Source organism: Salvelinus fontinalis, chromosome 2 (assembly GCF_029448725.1).
Source record: "Salvelinus fontinalis isolate EN_2023a chromosome 2, ASM2944872v1, whole genome shotgun sequence".
Classification (NCBI taxonomy): Eukaryota; Metazoa; Chordata; class Actinopteri; order Salmoniformes; family Salmonidae; genus Salvelinus; species Salvelinus fontinalis.
In genome coordinates this window covers 58,659,776-58,679,133 of record NC_074666.1, presented here as the reverse complement: position 1 = coordinate 58,679,133, position 19,358 = coordinate 58,659,776, and the positions used below count along the sequence as shown (strand labels likewise).

General features: G+C 42.8%; 1 protein-coding gene across 2 annotated transcripts in view; it reads right to left on the bottom strand.

The window, feature by feature from the left end:
• The window catches only part of LOC129822118 (serine/arginine repetitive matrix protein 3-like), a 156,984-nt gene that overhangs the window by 46,192 nt on the left and 91,434 nt on the right, over nucleotides 1-19,358 (bottom strand). For both annotated transcript variants that reach the window (XM_055880081.1, XM_055880090.1), the window contains exon 2: nucleotides 14,357-14,658. In XM_055880081.1, coding sequence (XP_055736056.1) covers nucleotides 14,357-14,646 — 290 coding nt within the window. In that variant the 5' untranslated portion in view covers nucleotides 14,647-14,658. The remainder of the gene's footprint in view (nucleotides 1-14,356; nucleotides 14,659-19,358) is intronic.

Sequence of the window (19,358 nt, the reverse complement as noted above, 5' to 3'; positions counted from 1 at the left end):
GTAAAATGGCCAGAGTGGTCCCATTTGTGTCTGGAAGTAGCTAGCAAGCTAGCCAACGTTAGCTTAGGTGCTTGACTACCGTTGTAAGGTCAGAACGCTCAAATCAACCCTACTCCTCGGCCCGAGCTTCCAGTGTACGCTCCAAGAGCAAAACGCTCTGAATTTACAAACGGACAATCTGACAACGCTCTGAATTTACAAGCGCACTCTCGCACTCCAGATTGAATTTAAAGAACATAGCCGAAGTCGTAAAATGTCAAACTAGTAATTTGTTATGCTAACTAACTAGCTACCAAGAGGTTGCATAGCAACAGCATCCGGTAGACATGTGAAGAGCTAGTACGCTCAACTGAAAGCATACTGTTTGTTTATAGTATACTAAAATGAACTAATAGTATATAGTATGCAGTATATGCTCATTAAGTATGTAGTATACAGTATGTTAGTATGGGTATTCGAACACAGCTTATGTCTCTGGGCTAGAGAGAGAGACTGTTCTTACACCGTCTCAACTCACATCCCCAGGTGCAGCCGTAGCACACGTCGGACAAAGGCAGTGGCCATCAATACTTGTGCAATAAGTTTATGCCAATATGATGTAGTTAGTAAGATTGAGTGGCTTTGGGTTTGGTGAAGAGGGGTAGTGATATTGATTTACAATTTCAGAGACCAAATTAAAAGACCAGCAACAACTTCATAATGAAATGATTCAACGCTCATGTGGAGGAGAAAATTTAAATCAGGAATTCAATTGAATAACAAATTATAAAGTTGCACATGTTCAAGTGAGATGTGCTTATACTGTAGAGTCGAGAAAGGCAGAGAGAGCGGGAGGAAGATGGAAAGAGAAAGAGCAGAGAGAGAGAGAGAGAGGTGTGTGGAGAGAGACCGGATTTCTTCACAAAGCTGCCCTCTACATCTCCCACACAGCAGCAGCAGCTCTAGGAGGATAAGCAGATCCGCGGATGACATGACAGTGCACCAATTCTCTGCCTCTCTTTCTGATTGCTCATCCTCACTAAGACCTTGACCAATAGGAACAACATTTGGGGGAATAAACACGGTGGTTAGGTGGTCCAAAGCAGATTCAAGTCAGATTCACATAGGGTAGGCAACTATAGCCTGAGTCCCAGTTGTGTTTGTGCTGTCTTGCCAACTCATTTGATGCCATTGTCATGTGGCGTTGGCAAGACAGAGCAAACAGTTCTGGGACTCAGGCTAGTGCTGAACTTGGTGACATTGAATAAGAGGAGCATTTGCTCTTAGCCTGGTAAATCCCTCCTGCTCCTGCTTGGTGGGGATTAATCCCTGCAGACTTTACAAAGAGCTTGTTCCTACTTGGCTGTGGAAAACACTCTCCTCAGAAGACTTCTTCATAATGAGAAAGATCTTTCGCTCTCTCTATACAACTTCATGTGACAGTAGCAAAACACCGTCCCCTCTTTTAACAAGACTTCCTTCCTATATTCCTCCCTTGATTTTTCTATTTCATCCTGTCTGTCTCTAACACCTCGATCAGATCGACAGCATCCTTGCATTTTGGTACACCAGAAGTACAGTTAAGTTCGGACGTTTACACACACTTAGGTTGGAGTCATTAAAACTTGTTTTTCAACCACTCCACAAATTTCTTGTTAACAAACTATACTTTTGGCAAGTCGGTTAGGACATCTACTTTGTGCATGACACAAGTAATTTTTCCAACAATTGTTTACAGACAGATTATTCACTTATAATTCACTGTATCCCTATTCCAGTGGGTCAAAAGTTTACATACACTAATTTGACTGTGCCTTTAAACAGCTTGGAAAATTCCAGAAAAGTATGTCATGGCTTTAGAAACTTCTGATAGGCTAATTGACATCATTTGAGTCAATTGGAGGTGTACCTGTGGATGTATTTCAAGGCCTAACTTCAAACTCAGTGCCTCTTTGCTTGACATCATGGGAAAATCAAAAGAAATCAGCCAAGACCTCAGAAAATAAATTGTAGACCTCTACAAGTCTGGTTCATCCTTGGGAGCAATTTCCAAATGCCTGAAGGTACCACGTTCATCTGTACAAACAGTAGTACAAAAGTATAAACACCATGGGACCACGCAGCCATCATACCGCTCAGGAAAAAGGCACGTTCTGTGTCCTAGAGATGAATGTCCTTTGGTGCGAAAAGTGCAAATCAATCCCAGAACAACAGCAAAGGACCTTGTGAAGATGCTGAAGGAATCAGGTACAAAAGTATCTATATCCACAATAAAATTAGTCCTATATCGACATAACCTGAAAGGCCGCTCAGCAAGGAAGATGCCACTGCTCCAAAACCGCCATAAAAAAGCCAGACTATGGTTTGCAACAGCACATGGGGACAAAGATCGTACTTTTTGGAGAAATGTCATCTGGTCTGATGAAACAAAAATAGAACTGTTTGGTCATAATGACCATCGTTATGTTTGAGGAAAAAGGGGGTCGCTTGCAAGCCGAAGAACACCATCCCAACCGTGAAGCCCGGGGGTGGCAGCATCATGTTGTGGGGGTGCTTTGCTGCTGGAGGGACTGGTGCACTTCACAAAATAGATAGCATCGTGAGGAAAGAGTATGATGTGGATATATTGAAGCAACATCTCAAGACATCAGTCAGGAAGCTAAAGCTTGGTCGCAAATGGGTCTTCCAAATGGACAACGACCCCAAGCATACTTCCAAAGTTGTGGCAAAATAGCTTAAGGACAACAAAGTCAAGGTATTGTAGTGGCCATCACAAAGCCCTGACCTCAATCCTATAGAACATTTGTGGGCAGAACTGAAAAAGTGTGTGCTAGCAAGGAAGCCTACAAACCTGACTCAGTTACACCAGCTCTGTCAGAAGGAATGGGCTTGTGGAAGACTATCTGAAACATTTGACCCAAGTTAAACAATTTAAAGGCAATGCTATCAAATACTAATTGAGTGTATGTAAACTTCTGACCCACTGGGAATGTGATGAAAGAAATAAAAGCTGAAATTAATCATTCTCTCTATTATTATTCTGACATTTCACATTCTTAAAATAAAGTGGTGATCCTAACTGACCCAAGACAGGGAATTTTGACTAGGATTAAATGTCAGGAATTGTGAAAAACTGAGTTTAAATGTATTTGGCTAAGGTGTATGTAAACTTCCGACTTCAACTGTACATTCATTTCCAATGGAAAGCTGCGTTTGCCTTGCAGCATTGTATTGCAGAGGCAGTTGCAGTGCATTCTGTGTGCTGTGTGGATAAATCCAACGTATGCATTAAATTGTATGCGTAGACTTGACAGAAATAGTAGCAAAAGGTGAAGTTTCTTGACCACATCCATAAAAAATATGGACTACATAATGAAAAAAGTTTGAGTGTAGAATTTATTATTGATGCAATGACGATGTCTGTCTGATCAAGGTGTAAACACCCCACTTTTTCTACACTAAAGTAAACCTTATAAGGCATTCAGGATGTTAAGTGACTTAAGAGTCCTGGGTTCAAATACTATTTAGGGTATTAAAATTACTTTCAAAAGACATTTGGGAGTAAGTATTATTATTATTGTATTTTTTGGGGGTGGGGGTGTGAATACAAGTAGTTGATTATAGGAATATATTTGTAAATACACTTGGACAGTATTGGATATATATATATACCCATATTTTCAAATACAAATATTTCAATACTGCATGTTTTTCAACCCAGGTCTTTTTGATATTTGAAATAATGTATTTGGAAATACGTTTCTGAATATAGTTTCAAATAGTATGATATTTATAGGAAATTATAAAACAATCCGGGACACATTACTTGAAAATACTCAAATACACAAAAAATAAGTATCTCAAATACAAATAACCAAATACACATGTATTTGAACATAGGTCAAGAGATAAAACTCTGCTGGAGGAGGTGTTGGGGAGAAAGCCAAATTCAATCCCAGGTACCCCAAAAATTGAATACAGTATCATGAGTTTCTGAATATGAAGCACACAATCTATAGCCTACACTCCTGTGATGAAATTGGCTTTGCAATACGATGCAATACGACCTTTATATGGTTTAAAGGCGTTTGCAAATATCCCATGTGTATTCTTGTGTGTCCTTTTCCAAAATGATTCTTTGGCTGTCCCCATAGGAGAACCCTTTTTGGTTCCAGGTATAACTATTTTGTGTTCCTCGTAGAACCCTCTGTGGAAAGGGTTTTACATGGAACCCAAAAGGGCTCTACCTGGAACCAAAAGGGTTCTCCTATGGGGACAGCCAAAGAACTGTTTTAGGTTTTAGACAGCACCTTTTTTTCAAAGAGTGTATGCGTGTTTTTCCCTGTCTGTGTATAATCCTACTTTACACAACAAATACCATTTCCCTGAAGCTCCGCGTGCAAATACTCTCATCTTCCTGAGGAGGCTAGGGAGGTGAAAGGACCACTATCCTCAGTCTTATCACAGCTTTTCTAAAATCGCCCATCAGTGTGTTGAGGATGGAGGAGCTAGACAAGCCTCAGTTCAGCCAGCATACAGCAGTGTGTAGTTTTAACTAAGTAAGCGTGGCGTTGTGAAAGGCGAGTTTTAACTAAGTAAGTGGGTGATGCTGTAGGTCTTTGTGGATGACGGACCTAGCCAAGCCAGAGTTCAGTCAGCAGTATGTAGCGTAGTTTTAACTAGGTGAGGTAGTGTGTCCTTGATCGTTTACGTACCCCATTAATAGGACAGAGGAGAGGCTGGGGCTCTCCACAGGGACTAATCATGCAACGCTCATTACAGCTCAATTACTTCCTGGAATAACACTCAACAACACACTGCTACTGTGCACTGTTAGTAGCATTTTGGTGGAGTCATTGTACTATGATATTAGCATACAGTGCCTTCAGAAAGTATTAACAGCCCTTGACGTTTTCCATATTTTGCTGTGTTACATCCTGAATTAAAAAATGTCCATGGCCTATATACAATACCACCTATTGTCAAAGTGGAATTATGTTTATAGATTTTCTTTTACAAGTGTATAAAAATTAAGTAAAAAAGTATTTAACCCCTTTGTTATGGCAAACCTAAATAAGACCATGAGTACAAATGTGCTTAAGAACACATATATATTTTTTATTCAACAATATATTTAGGCAAGTCAGTTAAGAACAAATTCTTATTTACAATGACGTTCTACCAGGGAACAGTGGGTTAACTACCTTGTTCAGGGGCAGAACAACAGATTTTTACCTTGTCAGCTTGGGGATTCGATCTAACGATCTAACCACTAGGCTACCTGCCGCTCCTGATAATAATATAATAAATTGCATGGACTCTGTGTGCAATAATAGCGTTTAACATGATTTTTTAATGACTACCTCATCTCTGTACCCTACAGGTATATTCACTGGTCACCCCCAAAGCCAATTCCTCCTTCGGCCGCCTTTCCTTCCAGTTCTCTGCTGCCAATGACTGGAACGAACTGCAAAAATCACTGAAGCTGGAGACTCATATCTCCCTCACTAGCTTTAAGCACCAGCTGTCAGAGTAGCTCACAGATCACTGCACCTGTACATAGCCAATCTGTAAATAGCCCATCCAACTACCTCATCACCATATTGTTATTTATTTTATTTACTGTAATAATTTCGCCACTTATGGCCTATTTATTGCCTCACCCCCCTTATCCTACCTCATTTGCACACACTGTATATAGACCTTCTCTATTGTATTATTGACTGTATGTTTGTTTATTCCATGTGTAACACTGTGTTGTTTTTTGTGTCGCACTTCTTTGCTTTATCTTGGCCAGGTCGCAGTTGTAAATGAGAACTTCTTCTCAACTAGCCTACCTGGTTAAATAAAGGTGAAAAAAACTCACATACAATTATCTGTAAGGTCCATCAAACACAGATTCAACCACAAAACCCAGGGAGGATTTCCAATGCCTCGTAAAGAAGGGCACCTATTGGTAATAATTTAAAAAAGTAGACATTGAATATCCCTTTGAGCATGGTGAAGTTATTAATTACACTTTGGATGGTGTATCAATACACCAAGTCACTACAAAGATACAGGCGTCCTTCCTAACTCAGTTGCCAGAGAGGAAGGTGGCTGCATCATGTTATGAAATGCTTGTCATCGGCAAGGACTAGGGAGTTTTTTAGGCTAAAAAGAAATGGCACAGGCAAAATCCTAGAGGAAAACCTGGTGCTGTCTGCTTTCCAACAGACACTGGGAGACAAATTCACCTTTCAGCAGGACAATAACCTAAAATACAACGCCAAATATATACTGCAGTTTCTTACCAAGACGACATTGAATGTTTCTGAGTGGCGTAGTTACAGTTTTGACTTAATATTGGCTTGAACATCTATGGCAAGACTTGAAAATGGCTCCCTAGGAATGATAAACAACCAAATTGACAAAGCTTGAAGAATTAAAAAAAGAATCATGTGCAAATATTGTACAATCCAGGTGTGCAAAGCTCTTAGAGACTTACCCAGGAAGGTGAATACGTATGTATATTACATATTTCTGTGTTTCATATTTCTGTGTTCTCACTCTGTCATTATGGGTATTGTGTGTAGCTGGGTGAGAGGGGAAAAAAAGTCCTCCATTTTGAATTCAGGCTGTAACACAACAGAGTGTGGAATAAGTGGGGTATGAATTCTTCCTGAAGCCACTGTATATATACCCCAAAACACATTGCTATAGGGAGTAGCACTTTGGTTGAGTATAAGTCAGTGTGTAGCATAGTTGTTAGAGAGGGATAAAGATACAGATTTTTGTTCAGGGCGCCAGGCAGGTATTTACACTGCCGATGTGAAAAGAGTAGGATAGAGAGAGTACTGCTACCAGACCCACACACATTAGCAGAAGATACTGCCTAGAGTGTCGCCTGTTTACCAGATAGCAAGTGGAGAGAATGGATAAGACACACCATTTAAACACAAGTCACAGCACGGGGTAAACCAACCAATTATATCTTATACAATATTAATGATTAGAGCAACTCCGAGGCAATTTCATAGAGGTAACAGACAATAAAGAACCCAGTTATCAACATTAGATGATTTGCAATAATCTGTATTCATTCAGTGAAGAGTGAGTTGGTGCATGAATGTGTGTGTAAGTGTGTGTGTGCGTGGGGGGGGGGGGGGTATTTGTATGCCAAAACAAAACAAGGCCTTTAAATGTTCCAAAGTCAGAGAACAGGAGATGGAGAAGGGAAGGAGAAGAGAAGGAGAAGAAGAGAAGGGGGCGAGGGTCTTAGTTGTTGTAGGCCAACTCCAGGACTCCCATTTTCATTTGTTTGTTTGACAAAGCTTCACAACAATGTTGCTAGTAATCCAAGAGATCCAAGGTTTGAACGGCCACAACAGGTTCCAAACACTTCAGGAGTAGAGCGATAACACAGGCGATCAAACACAAAACTTTTATAATCTAAGCACTCTGAAAATGACCAAGGCTTCTGCAATTGGTTGCGCACACATTGAAAACTGCCACGTTGACCAAGAACTCTCACACCCATTTAGGAGAGCCATATTTACTTCATCCTGACAGACAGTGCACTCTTAAAGTGGCAGCGCACAGTGTAGGCTCCGTCCAGGATTTTGCCACACTCCTCCCCCCATGAAAAAACAAGGCCTGTAGAAATGGAAAGGATGCAGGCTTTGGTAGGCTAGGTTCATACTAAGCAAAACCAGGGAAGTACTCATCAGAGTCCTCCAAGAAGAGTTCCTGCTGGCGTTGCTTTTGCCTGCGATCCAGCTCTTCTGCCATAGGGTAGCAGGGCTTTAGGTCAACAGTATGTACCATCCGAACATCTTCCCCAGTGTTCTCCAGATAATTTCCATCTCAAAGCCAGCTTTGCAGTGAACTGTTTGGCCACCTTTGACAGAAGACGAGAACGGACCCAGACACAAGACTGGGGTGGGTAACACACAGCTCATCTATGTTTGCCATAGTTTCTGCACCATCACTGCTTGGCTTTGATTATGCTGGCCTCCACTCTGGCTAGCAAGGTATGGTGGTGGTGGACTGCAACAAAGGCAGAGAAGTCAGGTGAAACGTTGTTACTTTGCAAGTATCTGTCCATCGGCCTTTCAGTGGTCTTCCCAGGTTTAGTTCGGTATGAGTGACCCCGGAAGTCTCCTGGACAGCAGAGTTCAGCGCAAAGTGGAACTCTGGAAGATGATTCTGGCTTGTGTGTTGATCCCCCACAAATGAAGCAATCATCCCCTTCAGGGTGCAGTTATACCATCTCGGTCAGGTTGGTCTGAGGATGGTTTGCCGTTTTCAGTTTGGCAACAACACCTCAGTAGGTACATAGCTCTTTGTAGAGTCCTGAGATGAACTCCTGACCTCATTCTGCGAAGGGAGATCTTTACCCGATTTGGAATTCCAGATCATCTTCTCTCTGACGAGGTTCATCTCATGAATTGACAAAGAGCTATGTAACCACTGAGGTGTTGTTGCCAAACTGACCACGGCCTACCATCCTCAGAACAACCTGACCGAGAGGGTAAACTGAGGTCAGAGAGAATATGTGACCCGTTTCAGGAAACTATGCATATGTCGCAAGTCACGACTTCACAGGAGAGCCATTTGAAAGTTTTTTTTATTTCTATCAAAATGCATTTTTTGGCAGAAATGCATTCGGGAACATGGTAACTTTCATGTGCCTTAAGACATGAAGGTCAGTCAATCTGTAAAATTTCAAGAACTTTGAAAGTTTCTTCAAGTGAAGTCGCAAAAACCATTACCGCGATGATGAACCTGGCTCTCATGAGGACCGCCACAGGAAAAGAAGACCCAGAGTTACTTCTGCTGCAGAGGAAAAGTTCATTAGAGTTAACTGCACCTCAGATTGCAGCCCAAATAAATGTTTCACAGAGTTCAAGTAACAGACCCATTTCAACATCAACTGTTCAAAGCAAAGGGTGGCTACTTTGAAGAATCTCAAATATAAAATATAAATATTTGTTTAACAATTTTTTTGGTTACTACATGATTCCATTTGTGTTATTTCATATTTTTTATGTCTTCACTACTATTCTACAATGTAGAAAATAGTGAAAATAAATTAGTAGGGTGAGTATTTTATATTTTTGCCAATTATTTTAATTTTAGATTGGTTATTTGTTTTTGGGGGTGGGGAGTAACTCTTAAGGATCGGCTCCTTTTTTTCAATTTTCGCCTAAAATGTCATACCCAAACAACCTGTACCATCATCTTTGAAATGCAAGAGAAAGGCCATAATGTATTATTCCAAGCCAGGTGCAATTTAGATTTTGTGTATGTGCAAAGAAGTGTAGAAGTGTATGTGCAAAGTCTTAGACTGATCCAATGAATCATTGTATTTATGTTAAAAATGTATCAAGACGCCCAAATATGCCTAATTTGTTAATTAATAACTTTTCATGTTCAAAACTGTGCACTATTCTCAAACAATAGCATAGTATTTTTTTCACTGTAATAGCTACTGTAAATTGGACAGTGCAGTTCGATTAACAAGAATTGAAGCTTTCTGCCAATATCAGATATGTCTATGTTCTGGGAAATGTTCTTGTTACTTACAACCTCATGCTAATCGCATTAGCCTATGTTAACTCAACCAAAGTTAAACTGCATTGTTGGTTAAGGGCTTGTAAGTAAGAATTTCACTGTAAGGTCTACACCTGTTGTACAAATCTCTTTCATGCCGTCTCCACTTAAGTGGATTGAGTCACTGACGTGATCTTCCTGTCTGGGTTGGCGCCCCCCCTTGGGTTGTGCCATGGCGGAGATCTTTGTGGGCTATACTCTGCATTGTCTCAGGATGGTAAGTTGGTGGTTGAAGATATCCCTCTAGTGGTGTGGGGGCTGTGCTTTGGCAAAGTGGGTGGGGTTATATCCTTCCTGTTTGGCCCTGTCCGGGGGTATCATCGGATGGGGCCACAGTGTCTCCTGACCCCTCCTGTCTCAGTCTCCAGTATTTATGCTGCAGTAGTTTATGTGTCGGTGGGCTAGGGTCAGTTTGTCGAACCTGGAGTACTTCTCCTGTCTTATCCGGTGTCCTGTGTGAATTTAAGTATGCTCTCTCTAATTCTCTCTTTCTTTCTCTCTCTCGGAGGACCTGAGCCCTAGGACCATGCCTCAGGACCACCTGGCATGATGACTCCTTGCTGTCCGCAGTCCACCTGGCCATGCTGCTGCTCAAGTTTCAACTGTTCTGCCTGCGGCTATGGAACCCTGACCTGTTCACCGGACGTGCTACCTGTCCCAGACCTGCTGTTTTCAACTCTCTAGAGACAGCAGGAGCGGTAGAGATACTCTTAATGATTGGCTATGAAAAGCCAACTGACATTTACTCCTGAGGTGCTGACTTGCTGCACCCTCGACAACTACTGTGATTATTATTATTTGACCATGCTGGTCATTTATGAACATTTGAACATCTTGGCCATGTTCTGTTATAATCTCCACCCGGCACAGACAGAAGAGGACTGGCCACCCCTCATAGCCTGGTTCCTCTCTAGGTTTCTTCCTAGGTTTTGGCCTTTCTAGAGAGTTTTTCCTAGCCACCGTGCTTCTACACCTGCATTGCTTGCTGTTTGGGGTTTTAGGCTGGGTTTCTGTACAGCACTTTGAGATATCAGCTGATGTAAGAAGGGCTATATAAAATACATTTGATTTGATTTGATATTCGGCGCATGCGACTAATAAAACTTGATTTGATTTGTGTCCAAACTTTTGACTGGTACTGTATATTATGATGACATTTTGGAATGTTTTTATTTGTTTTGGCCTTCTGCAAGGTTTTTTGTGTGTGATCATGCACACAAAAAAATGTCTTGAGGCAAGTCTACGCCCCTTCGTCGGTGGTCAACAGTAGGGATTCTTCAATTAAGTGTTTTAATGCCCATTTTTTTACTTGAGAAATACTGCTCAAAACATCCTAGTTAGATGTAAAATTGCGCAACTAAGTTCTCCTCGGCAAAAACATCCAAATAAAATAGATTAAATCGGACTATTTTGAGGAAGTGTATACTGGCTATGTCATCTCAAGATGGACAAACTCTACTATTGCCGATTTTTTCTTGTTTTTCAGGCGAAGGTCTTTTCAAGCTAAGATCGAAGGTACGCGAGCACACTCGTTCGGCTAGGCATCAGCTGAACCGAAAAATGCCGGAAGCCTTTAGTACCAGTAAATGGGGGAGGCTGGCAGGCTTCAGATAGCTTAATGAGCAGGCTCCTTTAATTGACTGGCTGTTCTAATTGGCTCCCAGGGTGATGCTGTGAGGCTATAACACACGGCAGACTATTAATCCACTGATTTAATACATCCTGGATGGGGAGGGAGGAGGGAGGGAGGGCGAGAGGGGGATGGTAGGGAAGTTGCACTGATGGGGACGCTGTTAGAGGGGGGTTGGTATTCAACCTGTCACTTTATTCTAATCCCTGACCATGGCCTTGGAGGGTGCCTGTGTGTGTGTGTGTGTGTGTGTGTGTGTGTGTGTGTGTGTGTGTGTGTGTGTGTGTGTGTGTGTGTGTGTGTGTGTGTGTGTGTGTGTGTGTGTGTGTGTGTGTGTGTGTGTGTGTGCGTGTGCGCGTACGCGCGTGTCTGTGTGTGCTTAGGAGGTTAGAGGGTGACCCGGTAGCTTTAATCCACTAGCAGATGAAAACAGACTCCTGACACCATTTTAATTGCTTCTAATGCCTGAGCCCTGCGCTCCTCTCCCTCTCTATCTCCCTCCACTTCATCCCTCTCTACATCCATTTATCCCCTCCTCCCCAATCCCTCCCACTCTTTTTCATTTAAAGTGGCCTTGTTTGAATGTGGAGGAATATGGAGGGCTGGGATAAAAACACGTGGCTCTATCGTACTTAACAAACAAACTGGTAGTCATGGGGTTCTACTTTATAATAGCTGTCACTGGGGCTCTCCATTGGACATATGGCCCATTTACCAAACCAGAGGCAATTAGTCCAGAGCCTGGAGAGGACCGCCTGGAGCCCAGAGAGAGTGGGCCCTTCCCTGTCTGACAGATGGCAGTGGTGCCGCTCTCCTATCCTCTGCTGCTGACATCCAGGCAGCCAGCTCCCTATCAGCCACATCAATCTGGCCCAGCCAGGCATGGCCTTGCAGCCGCCATCAGCCCTAATGAGGCTGAGGCCAGGTTCCAGCATGGCTCCTCACTTGAGAGGAGGGCTGGGAGGGAGGGTGGTTGGCTGCTTACTGTTGGGTAGGGATGGGGGGGCTGAAAGGGGAGCAAAGAGGGTTCCAGGCAGAGGCACATATGATAATGTTGCTAAGACGCAACCGACCCTACTTATCCTAGACCCCCAGGCAGGGGCCATGGATGAGTTCATTGCTCTGGAGGAGTGGGGATGCACTTCAAAACCCTTTATCCTGCTTAGGGTTAGGGCTAGACTTGCACTTCTCATACAATACACCTAAGCGTGACAGTTAGGCATCTCATGTTACCCAATCTATTCACTGTGACTCACCTAAAGGACAGTTTGAATGACCCTTCTACACACTGGAATACAGCTGCCAGAGAATATACAATGAGTGTACAAAACATTAAGAATAGCTGCTCTTTCCATGACATAGACTGACCAGGTGAATCCAGGTGAAAGCTATGATCCCTTATTGATGTCCCTTGTTAAATCCACTTTAATCAGTGTAAATGAAGGGGAGGAGACAGGTTTTTAAAGAAGGATTTCTAAGCCTTAAGACAATTGAGACATGGATTGTGTATTTGTGCCATCCAGAGGGTGAACGGGCATGAGAAAAGATTGAAGTGCCTTTGAAAAGGGTATGGTAGTAGGTGCCAAGCGCAGGGATTTGTGTCAAGAATTGCAAAGCTGCTGGGTTTTTCATGCTCAACAGTTTCCCATGTGTATCAAGAATGGTCCACCACCCAAAGGACATCCAGCCAACTTGAAGCAACTGTGGAAAGCATTGCAGTCAAAATGGACCAGCATCCCTGTGGAATGTTTTTGACACCTTGTAGAGTCCATGCCCCGATGAATTGAGGCTGTTCTGAGGGCAAAAGTGGGGGTGCAACTAAGTACTTGGAAGGTGTTCCTAATGTTTTGTACACTCAGCGTTTCCTGTAGGCATGATGATCAAATTTATGTTAGAAATGCTGTTTGGCAGTACTAGCGAAACATGCTTATCCTATCCTGCAATTCAAACATACACCACTGCTGCTAACTGGGAGTAGCATACACTTTGTACTGAGGCAACTTTTTTCCACGGTCTGCATTTTTGCATACTGCTATCCATCCAGTAACATTGCTGTGTCAACAGTGTGCTTTGCTGTGCCATCCAGCTGCTGTGTCATCCAAAATCTCTATTCATAAATAATAGCCATTTCTCTGCGTTTAAGTGTCTACCATCATAAACATTATGATGCTATAACTTACGTCACAGTAAACCTCTATCAGAAATGACGAGGCTCAATCGTTTTCTAGTTCACACAACAATGTGAAGTGTGAAACCTCTGTGAGTTCCACCAGGGCTGTGTACAGTGCAGTCGTCTCAGAGGATAACTCTGTTCACACCTCACAGCCAGACACAAGGTCACACTACACCTTATTTAAAGACTGTCACAGCTAGACTGGAGAAGTATGCCTGTCCCTGGAACACCTATTTAGTGTACCCTCCATGAGGCTGGTCTGCTAGCCTGAAGTATCTGCCTTGAAGGCCTGTTTACACACGCACGCACGCACGCACGCACGCACACAGGCTGAATGGATGAGCCACAGCCAGCCAGAGCCTTAGGAGGATTAGAGCAGATGCCAGTCACCACACAAATCCACCATGGTAGTAGTGTAGATAGCGTAGAGCCAGCCTCTTAGCTGTTAGTGTATCGCTAAGGCTCTCTCTTATTTAGCTCTGGAGGAGTGATAGCATGCTAATGAGAGTGGCTGTGTCTTCCAATGACTCTCAGAGCTCTCTGGCTCAGGCTGACTGGCAGCCATTACTGACTGGAGGCAAGAAGTGCTGTCTTGTCATTTTCTTTAAGTGCAGAGATTTTCGATTAGAATGGTAATGTGCATCAAATGCTGCATGATAGATCATTATTAAAGGGTAGAAACTGAAGGCTCTGTTTGGTATTTTTGGTTTCTCTCTCTCCATGCTAGAGCATCTTGATGTATAATTGTTATCAGGAGTCTAATTCATCGTGTAACCTGTAGTGAGCATGTAAAAATTGCTTTTTAAGATTCAAATGTGTATTCCTGTCAATGTAAAAATCTTCATTAACCAAGGCATAACCTATGCTGTGTATCCACCAAACTAGCCTAGCGTGTGTCTACATGAGAGACCATCCAAACAAGGGTGTATCCCTCTAAATGTAAACCCAGTGTGCATTGTACCCCTCCAAACTTAACTCACCCTTGTTCCTCCATCATCTCCTGCAGCTCCATGCACTTCAGCTCCACCCTTCTCTTCCTTTCGTGGTCTAGGATCTCCCTATGGGCCTTCTTCACCAGGACAGGCTCTGGTCTGGGCTCCTCCTCTTCCACCTCAGGCCCCTCCTCTTCTTCTGACTTGGGCTGCACGGCCGGGGTGGGCACTGACGCTGACACGCCTGACCCCGCATCTGTTCCTGCCAGGTTCACGGCAGCAGGGGGCACACCGTTGACACTGTCTTGGGGGGAAGGTACCCTCGCCCCATCGTACATGACCACAAAGCTCTGTAGAGATAGACAGAGGAGGAGAGAGAGAGAGAGAGAGAGAGAGAGAGAGAGAGAGAGAGAGATAGAGAGAGAGAGAGAGAGAGAGAGAGAGAGAGAGAGAGAGAGAGAGAGAGAGAGAGAGAGAGAGAGAGAGAGAGAGAGAGAGACCAGTTCAATTGTTTACCTGGCATATACTGTAAGTTTATATTTCACACAAATGCATTTATTTGCATTTCCAACTGTATAAGGATGCATTTCTAACTCTGTTACAATAGACAATGTAGGTATGTTAAGATAAGGGGTGGGGGATGATTAGGGGGAGGTCGCGGCCTGTTATAAGCGTAACAGAACCTGGGATGGCAGGCTCCTGAGGTGAGAGAGGATCACATTTTTCTAAACTACTCTGTCTCACCAGATGGCAAACAATAGGCTGATCCTGGACGTTCCTAACAAGCTCCTCATTATCTGTTTCCGACTTTTGGCTTATTGAGCCCTCATAACACATACTGTTAAGCCAACCATGCAAATAATATACTATACTGTATTCCTCATCACAGAAAAGTGAGCTGCTGCTGTGGTAGTTTTGATGGTTACATCTCTGGACAGGATGAAGTATTTTTCCCTTAACTGAGCAACACCACACACTCTCTCACACACAGTCAGGGTTATTTTGGATCGTAGGCACATGTCGACATGCATCACTACCAACAGAACCGGCCGCCGACAGCAGCCGCAGCAGCAGCCTCTGGTCCATGCATGCGTCAACACTAGAGTAGCTGACAGATCTATACTGTAGGACAAACAAGTCTCGTGACACCGATTGTACACACACTGTAGATCAAGGTCACATAAACAAAGTATAGCCTAATAGATGAGTTGGAGAGGAGAGGAGAGGAGAGGAGAGGAGAGGAGAGGAGAGGAGAGGAGAGGAGAGGAGAGGAGAGGAGAGGAGAGGAGAGGAGAAAGCTGGGGAAATTTGACTCCCTTCAGGACATACTGTGTAGAGACCTGGGCCCGTATCCACAAAGAGTCTATAGGATCAAGTTTGACTTTTAGATCATAATGAATAAGATTGCATGGACATATCCTAGATCAGCACTCCTGCTCTGAGATGCTTTGTGGATACAGGCCCTGGCTTTGCCTGCAGTGAGTGAGAGGACATTGAAAATCACTCACACACACTATAACACCAGGACAATGTGGACGTTTGGACATGTGTTGAACACACAACAAAGACTGAATATAAACAAAAATGGATCGCTATGCTGTAGTCAAAAAGCTAGATTCAAATACTGTATTAAAGTGATTATCCTGTACATTTGTATACTTTTTTTGCCTTTTTAGCCAGTCAAAGTAGCGCTCACAAGCCAAAAGTGGTCCCCGAAAAATTGCGTACTACGTCACAAATGTGCAGATAAGTGCACCACATTATTGCTCTTGCTCTAGCAGAGCTATCTTGCTAGCTGCCTCTCAAATGGCGAGGGGTTGAGGTTAATTGGCTAGAACTCGAATTGCTCGGGGGCTGGCCCACGTAAGTGGAAATGTAGAGAAAATGGTGCAGCACAGCTTCCAAAAAAAACAGTTGCTTTCAAACTAGGGATTTTGTGGTAAATTGAGGTAAGACTAATTCTGCTCATAGATTATGCATGCATGACAAATCCAGCCCAAAGCGGGAGACTTAAAAAAATATTTTGTAGTCGCCAAAGTTCCAGAACATGTCTTTAAGTATCAATGTGACTTGCCAAAGTTCCATTCACAATACAAGTGGATGTATACATATCCACATCTGAATGCTATCCTGTTCTGGCTAGGCTCAGGCTGGGGTTGTGATTGAGATGGATAGGTTAGTGATGCAGGCGTGTGATGCCTAAGAGCACACACATACCAACACACACACGACACACACATACATCTTCCCTCCCTACCCCAGCACCGGTCGGTCCTGCAAAACTAATGGCTTCATTTTTCACTGAGGAGTCAGAAAAGCCCAGCCAGGGCACTTCATCACTGTCACAGATAGGAGAGTTAGGGGAGGATGGGTAACAAGATCTCATAGTTTCACTTCGAAATCCTGTGCATTATGGATCGTCTATCTTTGACGCATTAATTGAGCGTGGTTACAATGTTAATTCCGCAAGGTTACAGGGCTAAAACAGAAACAACTCAAAGGGTTAAGTTTAGGTATTAATTACGATTGGTCAAGTTAGGGGGGCTACGGTTTGGGAAAGGCTTGCTAGAGCATTGTGAACTGCTGTGACGCAGTGGACAGAACAGCACATTTCAGTCTGAGCAGTGCACTTTGCCTCTGAGCATCATGAGTTCGTGCCAGTGCTGGGCAATAGTTATTGTTTTTTTGGTGAGCACAGCGGAAGGCATATATCGACGTTCTCAGGGCCTTGTCAAACGTACAAAATAGAAGTGTACTTCTAGTGATCAGCCTGGGATGGGAGAGTTAGGGGATGAGAATGACGTAATACTTCCTCTGAGTCAGTGTTAGACCATCATCTCTGAGTGCCCAATCCCTGTCCAAAGCTCTGTTGTTTTAGCCTTCAATGACAATAAGCATAGCAACAGTGAGTAATCTTGGCACCCAGACACAAATCTCGCGTGCTTGCCGGTCAGCTACAGTACCGTTGAATGGAAAAAAGTATGTCACGAGAGACTGCAGCAAGTGAAGGGTTTATTTTCAGAACGCTAAATCCAGCAATTTTTCACATTTGTTTTTTTCCCACCAGAAATAATTTCTTACGGGTACCTTGACGAGTGAGTAAAATATTAGTGTTCTCAGATGTTGTATTCATAGATTGGAGATGTTTATTAAAATGTGTGTGTTTTTTTTGGTTGAAAAATGCTATATATCCATTGTTTAGCTGGAATGGAATACTTTATATTTGAATGTATGTGGTTGTCTCACCTAGCTATCTTAAGATGAATAGTGTAAGTTGCTTTGGATAAGAGCATCTGCTAAATGTCTTAAATGTCAAATTTAAATGTTTTACATACAGATCTCATATTACTGTATTAATAAAATGTTTTACATTTTTACATTTGATTAAATATTGATGTCACATACTCTAGGTAAAATGTGTAGTTATTATACATTTGACTGTGTAAAATCTAGGAGTACTCCTTATTTGGGGTGGCAGGTAGCCGAGTGGTTAGAGCGTTGGACTAGTAACCGAAAGGTTGCAAGATCGAATCTTTGAGCTGACAAGGTAAAAAATCTGTCTTTCTGCCCCTGAACAAGGCCGCCACTGTTCCTAGGCCGTCATTGAAAATAAGAATTTGTTCTTAACTGACTAGCCCATTAAGATAAAATAAAAAAAAATGATCTGAGAGTGTGACGATATAGCTTTTCACAAAAAAAAATGATTTTTTTGAGAGATAAAAAAAAAAAAATACAGTCATTGAACAGCCCCTTGTCGTGAAAATAAAAATGTTAGCGTTGTGGAAAGAAGCTCTTCAAGTGTAAAGAAAGTTGTATGTATAACCTCCAATGGAGTTCTTTGGTGTGTCACTGACTGGGTAAAACAGCATTACTGTATATAGTGATGTGTTTCGTTCGTTGTTGAGAGACAACAGTGAGTCTTGATTCTGTCTCTGATTCTGCTGGGTAAAGTAGCATTATAGTGATGATGTTTGATTTTGGGGAGCTGTGCGTTGGTAAACAAGCTGTGTTGTGAATTCACAGTGACATGACTCTGTTAACTGTGTGTGTGTGTGTGTGTGTGTGTGTGTGTGTGTGTGTGTGTGTGTGTGTGTGTGTGTGTGTGTGTGTGTGTGTGTGTGTGTGTGTGTGTGTGTGTGTGTGTGACTGATAGAACAGAACAGGTGGCAGGACAGCAGGAGAAATCATCACTGAATCACCACTTGATATTCTGTGACAGTCCTCTCTCATCCACAGACAGACAGACAGACAGACAGACAGACAGACAGACACACACACACTCACTTGCACTGAAGAAGATTCCAAGGAGGACATGAACTCTTGTCTGTTTGTTTGGTAAAACGGTCCTGTAATTGCCGTATGGTGAGCGGGATTGGAACAGGACAATCACGCTGGCGTTGAAGACAGATATGAGAATACAGATGTTGCAGGAAATGTCCCGTACAGCAGGAAATGCAAACGTGTAGTGTATTCGAGATTTAAAAAGGCTTCTAAAGTTAGCAATTTCCACTTTAAATTTCAGACAAGATTTGCCCTAACTAAAAATGTATCAACCCCAACAAAAATGTTCATTAGTTATAATTCCCACAATTATTCACATTTCCTGTTGCTGCATGAATCCAGCTGTGAGAAACAGGTCAAATTAAGATTCTACACCTGGTAAATAAATTGTGACTGTGTTGAGTGACCATAACTGTTTTTTATATTAGGTAGACAACACAACAACAAGACAGTCTTCCTATGTTGTCCTGTCTTCACTAAATAACAGCATCCTTCCGTGTTTTACAATCAGTCTACTGCGTCTGCTGTTGCCAGTAGCCTAGGGCAGACCAGGCCTGGGTCTGTCTCTGACATCAGCCTGCAATGTAGAGGAGACAGGGCTAGATGATGGATGCTGGATGCCATTACCCATGCTATTCACGTGCACCATGGCCCAAATGTCTGAGCCGCTGGGTCGCCCCAGGTGACACACACACACACACGCACGCTCACACAAACACGAACAGACCATCTCATCTCATTGAAGCACCATGGGGGGCCACACACACTC